This window comes from Scomber japonicus, chromosome 24 (assembly GCF_027409825.1).
Source record: "Scomber japonicus isolate fScoJap1 chromosome 24, fScoJap1.pri, whole genome shotgun sequence".
Taxonomy (NCBI): Eukaryota; Metazoa; Chordata; class Actinopteri; order Scombriformes; family Scombridae; genus Scomber; species Scomber japonicus.
This window is the reverse complement of record NC_070601.1, coordinates 1846223-1861177: the sequence shown is the minus strand read 5'-3', so window position 1 is coordinate 1861177 and position 14955 is coordinate 1846223. Positions and strand designations below refer to the sequence as shown.

At 42.0% G+C, this 14955-nt stretch overlaps 2 protein-coding genes across 4 annotated transcripts in view; one reads left to right on the top strand and one right to left on the bottom strand.

The window, feature by feature from the left end:
* The window catches only part of LOC128354610 (zinc finger protein 513), a 13971-nt gene extending 10767 nt beyond the window's left edge, over window positions 1-3204 (top strand). The window contains exons 7-8 of the mRNA XM_053314832.1: window positions 1149-1317; window positions 2892-3204. Of these exons, the coding sequence (XP_053170807.1) occupies window positions 1149-1317; window positions 2892-2953 (231 nt within the window). The 3' untranslated portion in view covers window positions 2954-3204. The remainder of the gene's footprint in view (window positions 1-1148; window positions 1318-2891) is intronic.
* Window positions 3205-4739: 1535 nt separating this feature from the next.
* Window positions 4740-12466, bottom strand: ephx2 (epoxide hydrolase 2, cytoplasmic). Of its 3 annotated transcripts, none has more exons than XM_053314746.1 (18): window positions 12274-12466; window positions 11306-11384; window positions 10984-11146; window positions 10609-10799; window positions 10224-10346; window positions 10036-10107; window positions 9849-9944; window positions 9664-9742; window positions 9312-9346; window positions 9170-9199; window positions 8961-9043; window positions 8766-8877; window positions 6644-6718; window positions 6485-6527; window positions 6273-6375; window positions 5693-5762; window positions 5020-5100; window positions 4740-4918 (listed from the first exon to the last, which is right to left on the bottom strand). In XM_053314746.1, exons 1-18 carry the CDS (start codon window positions 12375-12377, stop codon window positions 4772-4774), a joined length of 1686 nt encoding a protein of 561 aa, XP_053170721.1. In that variant the 5' UTR covers window positions 12378-12466; the 3' UTR covers window positions 4740-4771. The 3 variants fall into 3 exon arrangements, with proteins under 3 accessions (XP_053170721.1, XP_053170720.1, XP_053170722.1); XM_053314745.1 differs by having other exon boundaries at window positions 8961-9046; window positions 9173-9199; XM_053314747.1 differs by having other exon boundaries at window positions 6485-6524; window positions 8961-9046; window positions 9173-9199.
* Between the last annotated feature and the right edge of the window lie 2489 nt (window positions 12467-14955).

Sequence of the window (14955 nt, the reverse complement as noted above, 5' to 3'; positions counted from 1 at the left end):
CCTCCCTACCTTCTGTCCTTCGCTCTTTCCTTCTGTCCTTCCTCCCTTCCTTCTTTCCTCTGTTCTTCTTTCCTTCCTTCCTCTTTTCCTTTCCCCCTCCCTCCCTCCCTCCTTCCCTCCTTCCTTCCTTCTTGTCCTTCCTCCCTTCCTTCTTTCCTCTGTTATTCTTTCCTTCCTTCCTCTTTTCCTTCCCCCTCCCTCCCTCCCTCCTTCCTCCCTCCTTCCTCCCTCCTCCCTTCCTTCCTTCCTTCCTTCCTTCTGTCCTTCCTCCCTTCCTTCTTTCCTCCCTCCTTTCCTTCCTCTTTTCCTTTCCCCCTCCCTCCCTCCCTCCCCTCCTTCCTCCCTCCTCCCTTCCTTCCTTCCTTCTGTCCTTCCTTCCTTCCTTCTTTCCTCCCTCCTTTCCTTCCTCTTTTCCTTTCCCCTCCCTCCCTCCCTCCTTCCTCCCTTCCTTTCTTTCCTCCCCTACCTCTTCTGTCCTTCCCTCCTTCCTCCCTTCCTTCTTTCCTCCCTCCTTTCCTTCCTATTTTCCTTTCCCCCTCCCTCCCTCCGTTCCTCCCCTCCCTCCCTCCCTCGCTCCTCCCTTCCTTCCTTCCTTCTGTCCTTCCTCCCTTCCTTCTTTCCTCCCTCCTTTCCTTCCTCTTTTCGTTTCCCCCTCCCTCCCTCCCTCCCTCCCTCCTTCCTCGCTCCTTCCTCCCTTCCTTTCTTTCCTCCCTCCCTTCTGTCCTTCCCTTCTTCCTTCTGTCCTTTCCTTCCTTCTTTCTCCCTTCCTCAGGAGGAAGGAGAAAGAAAGGAATCGTTAAAATCCTGGTCTGTTTCCTAGGTGAGCAACATGCTGGACGGCTCCTTCCTTCTGTCCTTCCCTCCTTCCTTCTGTCCTTCCCTTCCTCCTTCCTGTTTCCTAGGTGAGCAACATGCTGGACAGCTCCTTCCTTCTGTCCTTCCCTCCTTCCTTCTGTCCTTACCTTCCTCCTTCCTGTTTACTAGGTGAGCAACATGCTGGACGGCTCCTTCCTTCTGTCCTTCCCTCCTTCCTTCTGTCCTTCCCTTCCTCCTTCCTGTTTCCTAGGTGAGCAACATGCTGGACGGCTCCTTCCTTCTGTCCTTCCCTCCTTCCTTCTGTCCTTACCTTCCTCCTTCCTGTTTCCTAGGTGAGCAACATGCTGGACGGCTCCTTCCCGGCCAGAGACTTCCCCAGCGTGGTGAAGCAGGCCATCGACGACATGATGGGCCGTGAGGTGACGTTCGACATCCTGTTCCACAACAGCGAGCACCAGGCGACGCTCTTCAGATACGGAGTCAAGAAATCTGAACAGGGTGGCTTTTTATCCTTCTGTCCTTCCTTCCTTCCTTCCTTCCTTCCTTCCTTCTGTCCTTCCTCCCTTTCTTCCTTCTGTCCTTCCTTCCTCCCTTTCTTCCTTCCTTTCTTCCTTCCTTCCATCTGTCCTCCCTTCCTTTCTTCCTTCTGTCCTTCCTCCCTTTCTTCTTCTGTCCTCCCTTCCTTTTGTCCTTCTGTCCTTCCTTCCTTCCTTCTATCTGTCCTCCCTTCCTTCCTTCCATCTGTCCTTCCTCCCTTTCTTCCATCTGTCCTCCCTCCTTTTCTTCCTTCTGTCCTTCCTTCTTTTCTTCCTTCTGTCCTTCCATCCTTCCTTCCATCCATCTGTCCTCCCTTCCTTTCTTCCTTCTGTCCTTCCTTCCTTCCTTCCTTCCTTCTGTCCTTTCTTCCTTCTGTCCTTCCTTCCTTCCTTCCTTCTGTCCTTCCTTCCTTCCTTCCATCCATCTGTCCTCCCTTCCTTTCTTCCTTCTGTCCTTCCTTCCTTCCTTCCTTCCATCTGTCCTCCCTTCCTTTCTTCCTTCTGTCCTTTCTTCCTCAGATACGGAGTCGAGAAATCTGAACAGGTTGGCCTTTAACTTCATATGGGGACGTTACATTTTGGGTTTGTTGGACTTTACACTTCATTCTGCTGAACTTTGACCTGTTGATCTCATTCATACACACCTTTTTAATACTTTAACACTTTAATTCTGCCTTTTGTCTTTTTTTATCCCACTTTCCACAATGTTTTAAGGCTTTTATTCCACTTCTTATTACTTTAATTACAAATGTGACTAATTTTAATAACAAGGGACGACACTGCTAATGTGTTAGTACTCGTTTGAGGGCCGTTGGGAAAGTGTGAATGTAAGGAAATAAATAGTTTAATACACTGGTGAATTCATTTTGTTATACAGAATAAACTCATTGTCTCCATATGAGGACTTATTCTTTTTAAATTAGTTCAGGGGTGTCAAACATGTGGGCCCGTGGGCCAGAAACCGGCCCACCGAGAGGTCCCAATCCGGCCCAGTTTCCTTCTTCCACTTTTCTTTCCTTCCATCTGTCCTTCGTACCTTTCTTCCTCCCTTTCTCCTTCTCTTCTTTTCCTTCCTCCCTGTCTTCCTTCCTTCTTTCCGTCTATCCTTCCTTCCTTCCATCTCTGTCCCTTCCTCCCTTCCTTCCATCTCTGTCCTCCTCCCTTCCTTCCTTCCCTTCTTGTCTTCTCTTCCTTTCATCTTTCCTTCCTGTATTATTTTCCTTCTCCTTCTTTTCCTTCCTTCCTTTCATGTCTTCTCTTCCTTCATTCCTTCCTTCCCTTCCTTCTTGTCTTCTCTTCCTTCCCCTCTGTCTTCCTCTTTTTCTTCCTTCCATCTTTCCTTCTTGTATTCTCTTCCTTCTCCTCCTCCTTTTCTTTCCTTCCTTCCTTCCTTTTTAATGATCCGGCCCACATGAGATCAAATTGGTCTGTATGTGGCCCTTGAATGAAAATGAGTTTGAAACCTCTAAGTTACAGCTGTGTGTGTGTGTGTGTGTGTGTGTGTGTGTGTGTGTGTGTGTGTGTGTCTCTTACAGATAGAGAGAATTTACGAGCACATCCTGCCGTCGTGGGAGAAACTGTTCAAGCACAACAAACTGTGAATGCAGTTCTGCTCTCGAACCACCGGGGGGCAGCGTTGCTCCTCTGGTCGTCTTCACTCGGCCTGATCTCTTAAATCTGTTTAATTGTAAAATAAAAAGTGTTATCTGTTAAAGTTACTGATGAAAATGTTGATGATTACAAAGGAGGTTACATTTGAAGTCACACCTTTTTAATATTTAGCTCATTTTTTTAATATTTAACTTGTTACTGAATACATATATTACTGTTTTTAATTTTTCATAATATGAGAAGCCGCTGTTTAACCCTCCTGTTGTCCTCGAGTCAAGGAAGGAAGGAGGGAGGGAGGGAGGTAGGGTGGAGGAGGAGGGGAGGGAGGAAGGAAGGAGGGAGGGAGGAAAGGTGGAAGGAATGAAGGGAGGGAGGGAAGGAAGGAGGGAGGGAGGGAGGAAAGGGAGAAGGAGGGAGGGTTGAAGGAAGGAAGGAAGATGGGAAAGAAGGAAGGGAGGAAAGAAGAAAGGAAGGAAGGAAGAAGGGAAAGGAAGGAAGGAAAGAAGGAAGGGAGGAAGAAGGAAGAAGGGAAAGGAAGGAAGGGAGGAAGGAAGGAAGGAAGAAGGGAAAGGGAGGAAGGAAGGAAGAAGGGAAAGGAAGGAAGGGAGGAAGGAAGGAAAGAAGGAAGGAAGGAAGGAAGGAAGGAAGAAGGGAAAGGAAGGAAGGGAGGAAGGGAGGAAGGAAAGAAGAAACAGACGGGGTCAATTTGACCCGGGAGGACGACACGAGGGTTAAGGGTTTAGTTTATGTTGAAGGAAGGAAGGAAGGAAGGAAGAAGGGAGAGGAAGGAAAGAAGGAAGGAGGAAGGAAAGGAGGAAAGAAGGAAGGAAGGAAGAAGGGAAAGGAAGGAAGGGAGGAAGGAAAGAAGTTCTGTTATAGAAGCCGCTGTAAATCATTTTATATCATTGTTTTATTTTTGCTTTGTCATGTTTTCTCTTTGTAATAAATAAAAGATAGAAGTCGACTCGGTCTGAACTTTAATGAACTTTTAATCACTCAAAAACATTTTTAACATTTTTTTTAATATTTTTAACATTTTTTTAAATATTTTTAACATTTTTTAATAATTTTAACATTTTTAACATCTTTTATATTAAAACATTTCTGTATTCGTCTTATTTTCATATTTTAGTGCCGTTTTAACAAAAAAAATGTAAATACAGAAATAAAAATTATTACAGAGTGCTTATCTCTCCTTTATTCCCATCCTTCCTTCCTTCCTTCCTTCCTTCCTTCCTTCCTTCCTCCTTCTCTCCTCCCTCCCTTCCTTTTTTCATTGTCCTTCCTTTCTTTTTTTGCTTTCTGGCTTCCTTTGTTTCTTATTTCCCTCCCTCTATCCATCCTCCCTTCCTTCCTTCCTTCCTTCCTTCTGCCCTTTCTTCCTTCCATCTGTCCTTCCTCCCTTTCTTCCTTCTGTCCTTCCTTCCTTCCTTCCTTACATCTGTCCTTCCTTCTTTCCTCCCTTCCTTCTGTCTGTCCGTCCTTCACTGTCTTTCTTTCCTACCTTTCTTCCCTCCTTCCTTTTGCCTGTCTTTCCTTCTGTCCTTCCCTTCTTATTTCCTTCTTTCCTTCCTTCCATCCTTCCTTCCTTCCTTCCTTCCATCCATCCTTTTTTGTGTTCTGCCCTCCTTTATTCCTTCTTTCCCTCCCTCCCTCTATTCATCCTTCCTTCTTTCATTCATTCCTTCCTTCCTTCCTTCCATCTCTCCTCCTTTCCTTTTTTCATTCATTATGTCCTTCCTCCCCTCTTCTCATTCCTCCGTCCCTTCTCTCCTCTCTTCCCATCCCCTCCTCCCTCCCTCCCTCCTTCACAGTTTGGGTGCCATGGTAACGCCTCCAGCCTTCTTGTGTGTTTCTTGAAGCCATGATATCAGGATCCTGTTTGTCTCAGCCGGCTGGTCCATCTGAGTCCAGTGTCCGCACTCCTCGATGTGTGCTCGGCTCAGGTTCGGGATCTGAAAGTAGTGAACGGAGTCTGTCAACGGGATGGACGATGATTATTGATGATTGATTTTTTTTTTTTTGTCTTTTGGGGAGTTTTTTTTTTTTTCCTTACCAAGTCCTCCATTCCCTTGGTGAAGACCGGCAGCAGTACCGGGTCTTTACCTGCTGTCAACATCAGCGCCGGCATCAGCAGCTAAGATAAGACACACACACACACACACACACACACATACATACACACACACACATACATACACACACACACACATATACACACATACATACACACACATACACACACACACACACACACACATATACACACATACATACACACAAACACACACACATATACACACAAACACACACAGACAAATATACACACATACATACACACACACACACGCACACGCACACACGGAGAAAGAACCTTATTAGTAAATTTGAAGACTTAAGATGATAAGAAACTGATGTGAAGACGAGCCTGTTTAACCCTCCTGTTGTCCTCGAGTGAAGGAAGGAAGGAAAGAAGGAAGGAAAGGAGGGAAGGGAGAAAAGGAGGGAGGGAGGGAGGGAGGGAGGGAAGGATGGAAGGAAGGAAGGAAGAAGGAAGGAAAGGAGGGAAGGGAGGAAAGGAAGGAGGGAGGGAAGGAAGGAAGGAAAAAGGAAGGAAAGGAGGAAGGAAGGAAGGAGGGAGGGAGGAAAGAAGGAAGGAAGGAAGAAGGGAAAGGAGGGAGGGAGGGAAGGGAGGAAGGAAGGAAAGAAGAAACAGAATGGGGCCAAACCTTCCCTCTGGGACGAGAACACATCCACTTCCAGCTCGCCTCACCGTTCCGATACCAGTTCAGTTGTCTCCTGTGAAGCAAAACACAAGACCATTACCTACCTTCCTTCCTTCCTCCCTCCTTTCCTTCCTTCCTTCTTCCTTCCTTCCCTCCTTCCTCCCTCCTTTCCTTCCTCCCTCCTTTCCTTCCTCCTTTCCTTCCTCCCTCCTTTCCTTCCTTCTTCCTTCCTTTCCTTCCTTCCTTCTTCCTTCCTTCCCTCCTTCTCTCTTTCTTTCCTTCCTCCATTCTTACTTCCTCCTTTCCTTCCCTCCTTTCCTTCCTTCCCTCCCTCCCTCCCTCCCCCCTCCTTTCCTTCGTTCCTTCTTCCTTCCTTCCCTCCTTCCTCCCTCCCTCCCCACTCCCTCCCTCCTTCCTCCCTCCCTCCTTTCCTTCCTTCTTCCTTCCTTCCCTCCTTTCCTTCCCTCCCTCCCCTCCTTTCCTTCCTTCTTCTTGCCTCCTTTCCTTCCTTCCTTGACTCAAGGACAACAGGAGGGTTAAGGCGTATAAAGCTGCAGTGTTTTATCTGTTAAATCTGAGCGACCTGAAGCCGTGCTCCTTGTACTGGCTGACGTAGTACTGCAGGTCGGCCTCCGTTAGAATGGAGCTGCGGGGAATCTCCTCTGGTAGACCCACAAAAAGCCCGCCTGCAACACAACGCAAACAGGAAGTGTCAGCTTGTTTTAATTTTTCTTTTCATTATTTTACTGAGGTGTAAAAATGATATTTAGCAAGAGATCCTGAGTTCAGCGTCACCTCGAGCACAGACTCCTGCAGTACTGAGACTGGGACGACTCTTCTGAGGAAAAATGCACAGAGATAAAGGAAGATAAATTTCTACCTGGCACTGCATGTTGATATATATATATATATATATGTGTGTGTGTGTGTGTGTGTGTGTGTGTCTCTACTCACTGCTTCACTGCTGCTTGAAAAGAAAATCTTGAATGTTCTCTCCAAGTCTTTCTCCAGCTCGGCCTCTGCTAAACCCTGCAACACACACATAAATGTTCCTTGTTGTGCACAGACGACAAATCCCACTATACAATGAGACTCCTCTCTGAAAGCTTTATGGGAATTTTGTTTAATTACTTTCTGTCCATGAGTGAAATGATGATAACTTTCCCAAAAAACAGCTAATTTTAATTTTAACATGTCTGATTCTGGACAGTAAAATATATGAGATACTGCGTGTTAATCAGTGAGATTTAGAGAGATTGTTAAGTAATTGTGAGGTTGAAGTCAACACCCCCAAAAGGTTAGATTCAAAAGCTGTGAGAGAAACACCCAAAGAAGCAATGATCATCAAAGACAGTTGGGGTTAGGGTTAGGATTAGGGGTTAGGGTTAGTTAGGGTTAGGGTTTGTGTGTTGGCTCCTCAGTCTTTTTTTTTTTTCAAACAAAATGTCCAAGAGGAGAAGAACGACTGAAGAGCTCCACAAAAAAAAGCTGCACACACACTTGTGGGTTGAATTCTATGTGAGCAGGCTTGTTTTTTAAAAGTCAGAAACCCAAAAGTAAAGACTGAAAAGCTCAATGAAGTCAGCATGAAAATGTTTGTCCTGGTGGAAACAATCCCAACAGTAAAACATCTGTAGCTAAAAGACTAAAGTGGATGTTTGGAGGTTTTGAGATTGTCAGTTCAAATCCTGAGAAAATAATGAAAAGCTCAAAGAAACTGAACTCAGCATGTCTGTCCCTGTGGTTCAGATTATTAGAAGACTGCTCTGAGGGTTACAGGCTGTGGGTTCAATCCCCAATTGTCCCTTTTAATGTCAGAAACTCAAAGTAAAGACTGGATGGAAAGCTCTAGGAAACTGACTCAAGATTGTCAATCCAGGTAGCTGAGAAGACTTCTATAGTCATCGGTTTGACTCTTGGTGAGTTTGAAGTCCAAAGTAAAGAGAAAAGACTGAAAACTGCAGTCCAGGTAGCTCAGGCTGTTAGGAGACATGAGTTTGATTCTCACTGAGTTTTTAAAGGCCAACATCCAAAGCGAAGATTTAAATATGCCCAGAGAAGAGATCTCATTGTGAAGGGGACTCAGTGGTGTGGTGGGTTTGTTCGTGACCACAAAGTGTTCTCCCTTGGCATTTCAGAGAGGTGGAAACAGAGGGTTATGGAACAAAAAGGCAAGAGCAGCTGAATACTTTTAAAAAAGCTTAATTTTGTTTTACCAACTCATCGTCCTGAGCGTCACCTATGTCACAATCTGCTCTCCTACTTTCCTGCTGCTCTGGTACTGTAATTTTCCATTCACTCCCACCTCTGCTCCACTCTCCCGGTCAGCCACACCCACCTCATCAGTCAACTTTGTTCACCTGGGCACTCAGTTTGTTCTTTGCGCTTCACATGTGAGACTCTCCAGCACTCATCTTTGGGCTGGTCTCCTGTTTCCGACCCTGCCTGCCTCAGACCTTCCAACTTCATCTCTGCCCCTGGTAAACGCCTCAGCCTTCTGTCCCTGACCAAGAGTTCAGTCATTGCACTTCCATGCCACCATTCTTGTAGGTTACTCCTGTTGGTATCTCTAAAAAAACAATGCAGCAAACAATCCTTCAAAGCTACACTTCCTCATGACTTTCTTTGTTCATCCTCATATTTCAATTTCTTTAGAAAAAGACTGAGAACCGAAACACCACTAACATTGTCCCATTTATTGAGCTCATCCGACTGAGCTATCTCTTAATGTGGACAGCAGAATACGTAGGAATAATTTATTTTGTATTTTATTTGTGAGGAACATGAGAAGAAGATCTTGACATCTGAAAACATGATCTATTCCATTGAGCTTCAGTGGAGGAGGATGAAAATAGAAACTTGAGTGTCCTTTTACTAAATTTACTATATTGCATCATCTTAAATGCAAAGGCCCTGAGATTGACTTTACTGTAAATGTAACTGTCTTTTATTGAGTCTGACAAGAATCTTGTTGAGATTAAAGTCTTATTTACTTACTTGGGGAAGTTGTGCATGGACATGTTTTTGATATCTAAAATCTCTCGTCATCGTGTCGGCATGCTGCAGACAGACTTACTGGTTTCTGGAAGTAGAGCTGGTAGTCAAAAATGGGAATGGCTTTTCCTTTCTCTACAGGATTAACAGAAGGATCCACAGGGAACAGAGGAGTGTTCAGAGATGCTACAGCCCTTCATACACAGCAAAACAACAAAAAACATTTAGTTTCAGAGTAAAGCGTGACTTGGATGAATCAGTCTGTGTGTTTGTCCACCTGACTCTCTCAGGATAATACTGAGCCATGTTCCAGACCAAGGCACCGCCCCAGTCATGACCCACCAGGGTGACCTGAGGTATGGACTGGAAATGAGAGAAATAGAAGACTTGAATTTGCTAATTTTATATCCACGAGAACACAATGTGGACAACTATTAAAAACTCTTCAGTGCATTATGTTTACTGTATGTGAAATGTGTTATAACTCACCATTTTGTCCATAAATGTGATTAAATCCTGGAAAATACAGTAAAAATAGAATGCAAAGTTCATATTTTATAGCATTTAATACATGAATACAAATGCATTGGATTTACAGTAATACAAAGAATAAGAAATGTTTGTGTACCTTGCACAGGTTCTCCTGGGAATATTCTTCGATGTCTGTCAGTGGAAGAATTACATAATAAATGCAAATACTTCAAAATTCAGTTGGAAGATTTTCATATTCTGACATTTCCTACACTATTTACTTTAATGGTCTAAACAGTAAGTTAAAGCAGGAAGAAATACAGTAGTGCTGGGGAATTTTACCGTTTTCTCACTTTGCCAGAGTCAGAAACTAATAAATGGTTTCTCTAATATATATTTTGACCCAATTTGTGAGTGCCTATGTGATCATGATTTCCATAAGCATCCACAAACTTTGTCTGAGGGGAAGCCTACACACATTTACACATTTACAGTACAAGCACACACACCTGGAGGCGCTGTAGACTCTCCGAAACCTTTCATGTCCAGAGCCAACACCCTGAACCCGGCTGCTGCCATGGCTGGGATCTACCAAAGATAGAGAGAGAGAGAGAGAGAGAGGTGAGGATGTTCAGGAGAGAGAGAGAGAGAGAGAGAGAGCACCAGGCCAGAAAGTGTCCTATGAGCATCGTACCTGGTACCTCCAGCTGTACCAGCTCTCAGGGAAGCCGTGACACAGCAGAACTGGTGGTCCTGAGCCCATTTCAACGTAATGAGTCCTCACGCCAGGCTGAGACACAGACAGAGGAATTATCATGTCTTACTTCCGTCATTCAATTAATCTAAAACGGGTATATATTGCCATGGTTACACATCTTTACCTTGATGGTGATGTATCCATGAGACACTTCGTCAGGGTTGCAGGATGGTGGCGCACTCTCTGCTGTTACAGCCTGGAACACACACACACACACACACACACACACACACCACCCCATTTGTATGTTACCATGCTGATATAAGCACGATAGCAGACCGTGAGACTGAATTATTATGTAATGGTCCGTACCTGAACTCCAGTGAAGCTGGCCAGTTTCTCCAGAGCGTCTTCCAGCTTTTCCACTAAGATGGCCTTCATCCCCGCTCCTTCTGCTGCCTTCACACCTTCCTCATCTGAGTCCAACCACAGAGCCTGAAATAAGAAAATGTCAGCCAACCAATACACAGACGGCCAGACTGTTATGATACTGTTCATTTCGTCTGTTTCCACATCATGTTACACACAGATGCACATCTTTTAAGGCTATGCTAACGGGTTAAAGCTACCTAATTGTTACCTTTTGACATAATTGAATTACATACAAGCATAAATTAAGTTTTATATTATTATTAGTAGTAGAAGTGATAGTAGTTGTAGTGGTAGTATCGATGATATTCATGTATGTGTACTGTACCTGTTGTGATGTCACTCCCAGGTGCTGCAGAGCGGAGCTGAACATGGCGGCCTCAGGGACCCTATGACCTGAGCGGCAGGATTGGAGGACCAGGTCAAAATGGCCACCCAGCAGAGAGAGAAGGCGGCCCATTTCTTCTCCAGCTGCACCGTCATCGAGCCAGTGATTGGCCAACACAGCTGTGGATAACCCTGATTGTTGAGGAAGGAGATGTGAGGAGGTTTGAATCACAGCCTTTTTTTTTTTTAAATAATGTGAATTGATCCTTTAAGAGTGGTGGAGGAAGTACTCAGATCCTTATATAGTCCTTGAGTAAATGTACTTATGTTACTTTCCAACAGTGTCCTTTAATGCATGTGTGTTTAATGTGTGTACCATTGTGACGCAGGGTGGCGGCAGTCTTCAAGACGGCTGATTGGACGTCTGTCATCGCCTCTCTGAACTCTTGCAGCAGCCCTCTGACTGACCAATCAGATGGCAGAGAGACACTCCTGACCTGGGCCTCCTTCACACACTCTTCTTCAAATGCTGGTATCATCTACACACACACACACACACACACACACACACACACACACACACACACACACAATAAAACAGATTTGAAAATATGAAGTGCAGAGCTTCATTGGTTCATTGAAATATGAACTCATGCCAACAGGAGATGATTTTATAAGCAGGGCATCACTTCACCCACCTGAGACAGTGTCACCTCGCCTCTCTCCGCCTGGCTCATGGCGCTGCCTTTCTGAGACGCCACACTGGACAGGAAACCACTGAAACAGCCAGTGGTTGAAGAACTATTCAGTATTCTTTACTTTAAAGTAAAAGTAGAAATACTGTAGACATGTACTGTAAAAATACTCCCAAAAGGTAAAAGTCTTGAATTCAAAAAGTCACTTAAGTAAAAGTACATAAGTATAATCAGAAATTGCAATTTAAGTCAAAATTAAAAAACTATTATGCACACTGGCTTCTTTTGGAGTTATCCTATTATAATATCATATTATTCGATATGTTTTTTTTTTAAAATCACCAACAAATACTTGTGAGAGAATTTTAAGATTGTAACTCATCAATATGGAGCCAATTTTAGATACTTTGGGTAGATTAATAGTATTAGTACGGCATCACATAACACTATCATGTTTTTGTTTTAAGGTTTTATGATAATAATAATACATGTTATGTATATATTTGGCACCTTTTACACAACAGCTTTTAAAAGAAGAAAAGAGCAGATTAAGATTTAGTAAAATCTTAAATAAACTAACTGTAGCGGATGAGAAGTGAAAAGTAGCATTAAATGGAAAAACTCATGTAAAGTGCAAGTACCTCAAATTTGTACAGAACTTGAGTAAATGCACTTAGTTACTTTCCATCACTAACAATGACTGCACACAGCATTTGCTTCACATGCAGTTTAAAGTGTGTCAGGTCTTACTGTAATAGTGTTGTTTTTGTTGATTCACATGGAACTGACACATTGGGGAAAAACACATTTGTTCTATTTCTAATGAAGATGAATCATATAGTTTACAATATTTTCCTGCTGAACAAATTATCATTTGATTGTAATTCATTTTGATCCGGACACCAAATCAAATTACTCATGTACAACGTTATTTTTACAGTGCAGACATGTTGCATAAGTGGTCTCCTTACCATGGCAGCTTATGCAACTGCTCCAGTTTGTGGAAAATAGCATCAGGTCTGGAGGAGACACCAACCCCCCAGAAGTTGAACAAGACAGCTTTCCTCTCCGCCATCTCCTCTGAGTCTGAGTCAGAGGATTTGTAGTTTTTCTGTCCTCACACAGTGAAAGGTTTTCTCTGCTGCTGCTGCTGTGTGGGTGAACTTTGCCCAATGAACACACTCACACAACAGGCTCACCCACTTATTATGCAAGCTGACACATGATCCAAATAGGGACAAAGTTGACTCTCTTTGTATTTCAAAATGCAAATATCTTTATCTACAGTTTCAACATCCAAATATAGGAACATGTTCAAAGTATAGTATTTTATATCATGAAAACTATATCAAATGCTAAATGAGAGCAAAAGTTTTTCAATTTTGTACACAAACCACATTATCTTTACGTAAAATAAAATATTCCCATTAATGTGTGCAACCTATTATTGTTATGATTTATATTTTAAGTAGTTTCATGCTAATAAAACTACATAACTAGTAGTTTTAGTGCCAATTTGAAACATAATTTTTTCACCAATTTGAATGTTTTATTCATTAGCGAGTCAGTGTTGGATTCACTACTGAATTCAATGTAACTCATATAAAATATCTAAAATTAAAATAACCTATTGGAAAAAAAATCGAAGTAAAGTGCTGCAATGTAAGAACAGGTATTAGTGTAAGCAACAATAGAGTCTAGGCTACGTGATGATGCAGTAAATGGACCAGACCAGACATTTCAACCAGTATGAGATTAGGTAATGTGACTTTAGCAAAACAAAAAAAAGCACAAAAAATGTATATATGTTACAAGTTAAGAGGACTGAGGAGCCAAACACAGACACAAGGGCATGAAGCAAACAGGTAAGATGAAGGGAAAGGGAAATTCACAGGATCGGAAAAACAGGCAGTGACAGGATTCAGGATAGAAACTTGGACAGATAGAAAACCCGACAGCATCTGGTGGTCAGATGAAGGATGGCAGGTCTGGAAAGTCCCTCATAAATGAAAGGGAAAATGAAAAGTGGCTGAAGACACATACAGAATGGATTAAAGCAGTTGTTGTGACAAGAAAGGTAAAATGGGCTAAAAGTCAGAAAAGAAAAATAGTGCCAATCCATTTTCTATATGTTGAAATATTTGACAGGAATAATTACCTTTGACCTGTTGGTGGCGCTAAAGAAATAGTCAGGATTGAAACACAACTAGAGCTTGAAGTAGACACCACTTTAAAAAAGGTCACAAGCACAAAAAGCTGGTTTAATCTTTAACACTGCAGTGTGTTTTGTATGTTTATGTATTTTAAAACACTTAATTCAGTGTAAATTTCAGAATAAGACACAGTAACTTTTGATTGTACAAAAACGGGTGAAAATATGTTTTAAACTGACAGCAGCTCAGTGACTTTGTGTCTGAAACTGATCTGATGAAACTACAAAAAATGACTTTTTACCTTCAAATAAAATGTCCGTCCTGAAATATTGTTAAATGCACAAATGTAAATATTATCAATAAATTGTCATAAGTTTATTATGCTTACATTATAATCAAGCATTTAATTTATTATTGTTATATGTATGTGTGATTTATTACGGCCATGTAAGTATGAACAAAATCTTTATTCTTCCACTGACAATATTTACTATTGTAACAAGAAGTTTAAAAGTTAGACTCATTCAAGTTGGAGCAGATCAGTAAAATAGTAAAAGAACAAACGTCCTGGATATTTAAAGGTAACCTGCAGATATTTCTGCCTGTAAATCACAAGAGAATACTTGATTTGATATTAATATATTGTATGAAACTTGACCTTCCAGATGAATTGCCACCCTCTCTTTAGCACTTGATTTAAATACTTTTTATTTTCATTAATTCATCATTATATTTAATAGCAATAATAAAAACCAGCAAGATCTTTCTAAATAAATTCTAGTTTGAGAACAAATCCAAAGTAAATGCAGCAGTCAGTGTTTCAGCTTTACTAAATGTACATCAATATTAGCTTTAAACTTCACTTCTCTTTTCATTGATTTGATATGTATGTGGTCATGAACCACCAGTCAATGAACAATTTGTGTTTTCTCAGAAAGACACGTGTAAATTACTCTGAAAATGATCTGTTGATGGTAATTTTATAGTGGTTTATTTTTCTTCAAGTTCCCTTATCCACTTCCTGTTCCCTTTTATTTTGAAGGCTTCATGAGCGAAACAGGAAATGGAACGCATCGGTTGTCTTGGAGACGGTGCTTTGACAGCGCAAAGGGCCCGTCAGTTAACGACATTATGAAGTTATCATTTATGAAAAATGAGAGTTACATCTGTGATGAAGCGACCTAGCCGGAAAGGGAACAAGGTATTGTTTGTTTTGTGGTATTTTTTAATAGTGTATATATATTGTTAAGTAATATTTGTGCTTTATTAGACTAATCTGTAACGGTTGAAGGCAACGGATGAATTGAATAACGGTTAAATGCTAATGTTAGATTATAAGGTTTATTGTGATTTTTTTTAATATGATAAATGTGGTTGTGAATGTCTTTATTGAAACCTATTGGTACATTTTAATTGAGTTTGATGTTTGTGATTTGTCTTTTATATGCTCATTTATTTGTTATCTATTTGTTGTAGCTCTTACGGTGTTTGAAAGTAGTT

Coding starts and splice junctions, on each gene's coding strand:
- ephx2 (XM_053314746.1), bottom strand. CDS start 12,377: ATGGCGGAGAGGAAAGCTGTCTTGTTCAACTTCTGGGGGGTTGGTGTC. Junction 10,108..10,223: donor CCAGCTTCACTGGAGTTCAG/GTACGGACCATT, acceptor TGTGTGTTCCAG/GCTGTAACAGCAGAGAGTGC. Junction 6,719..8,765: donor AGCTCTACTTCCAGAAACCA/GTAAGTCTGTCT, acceptor TGTGTGTTGCAG/GGTTTAGCAGAGGCCGAGCT.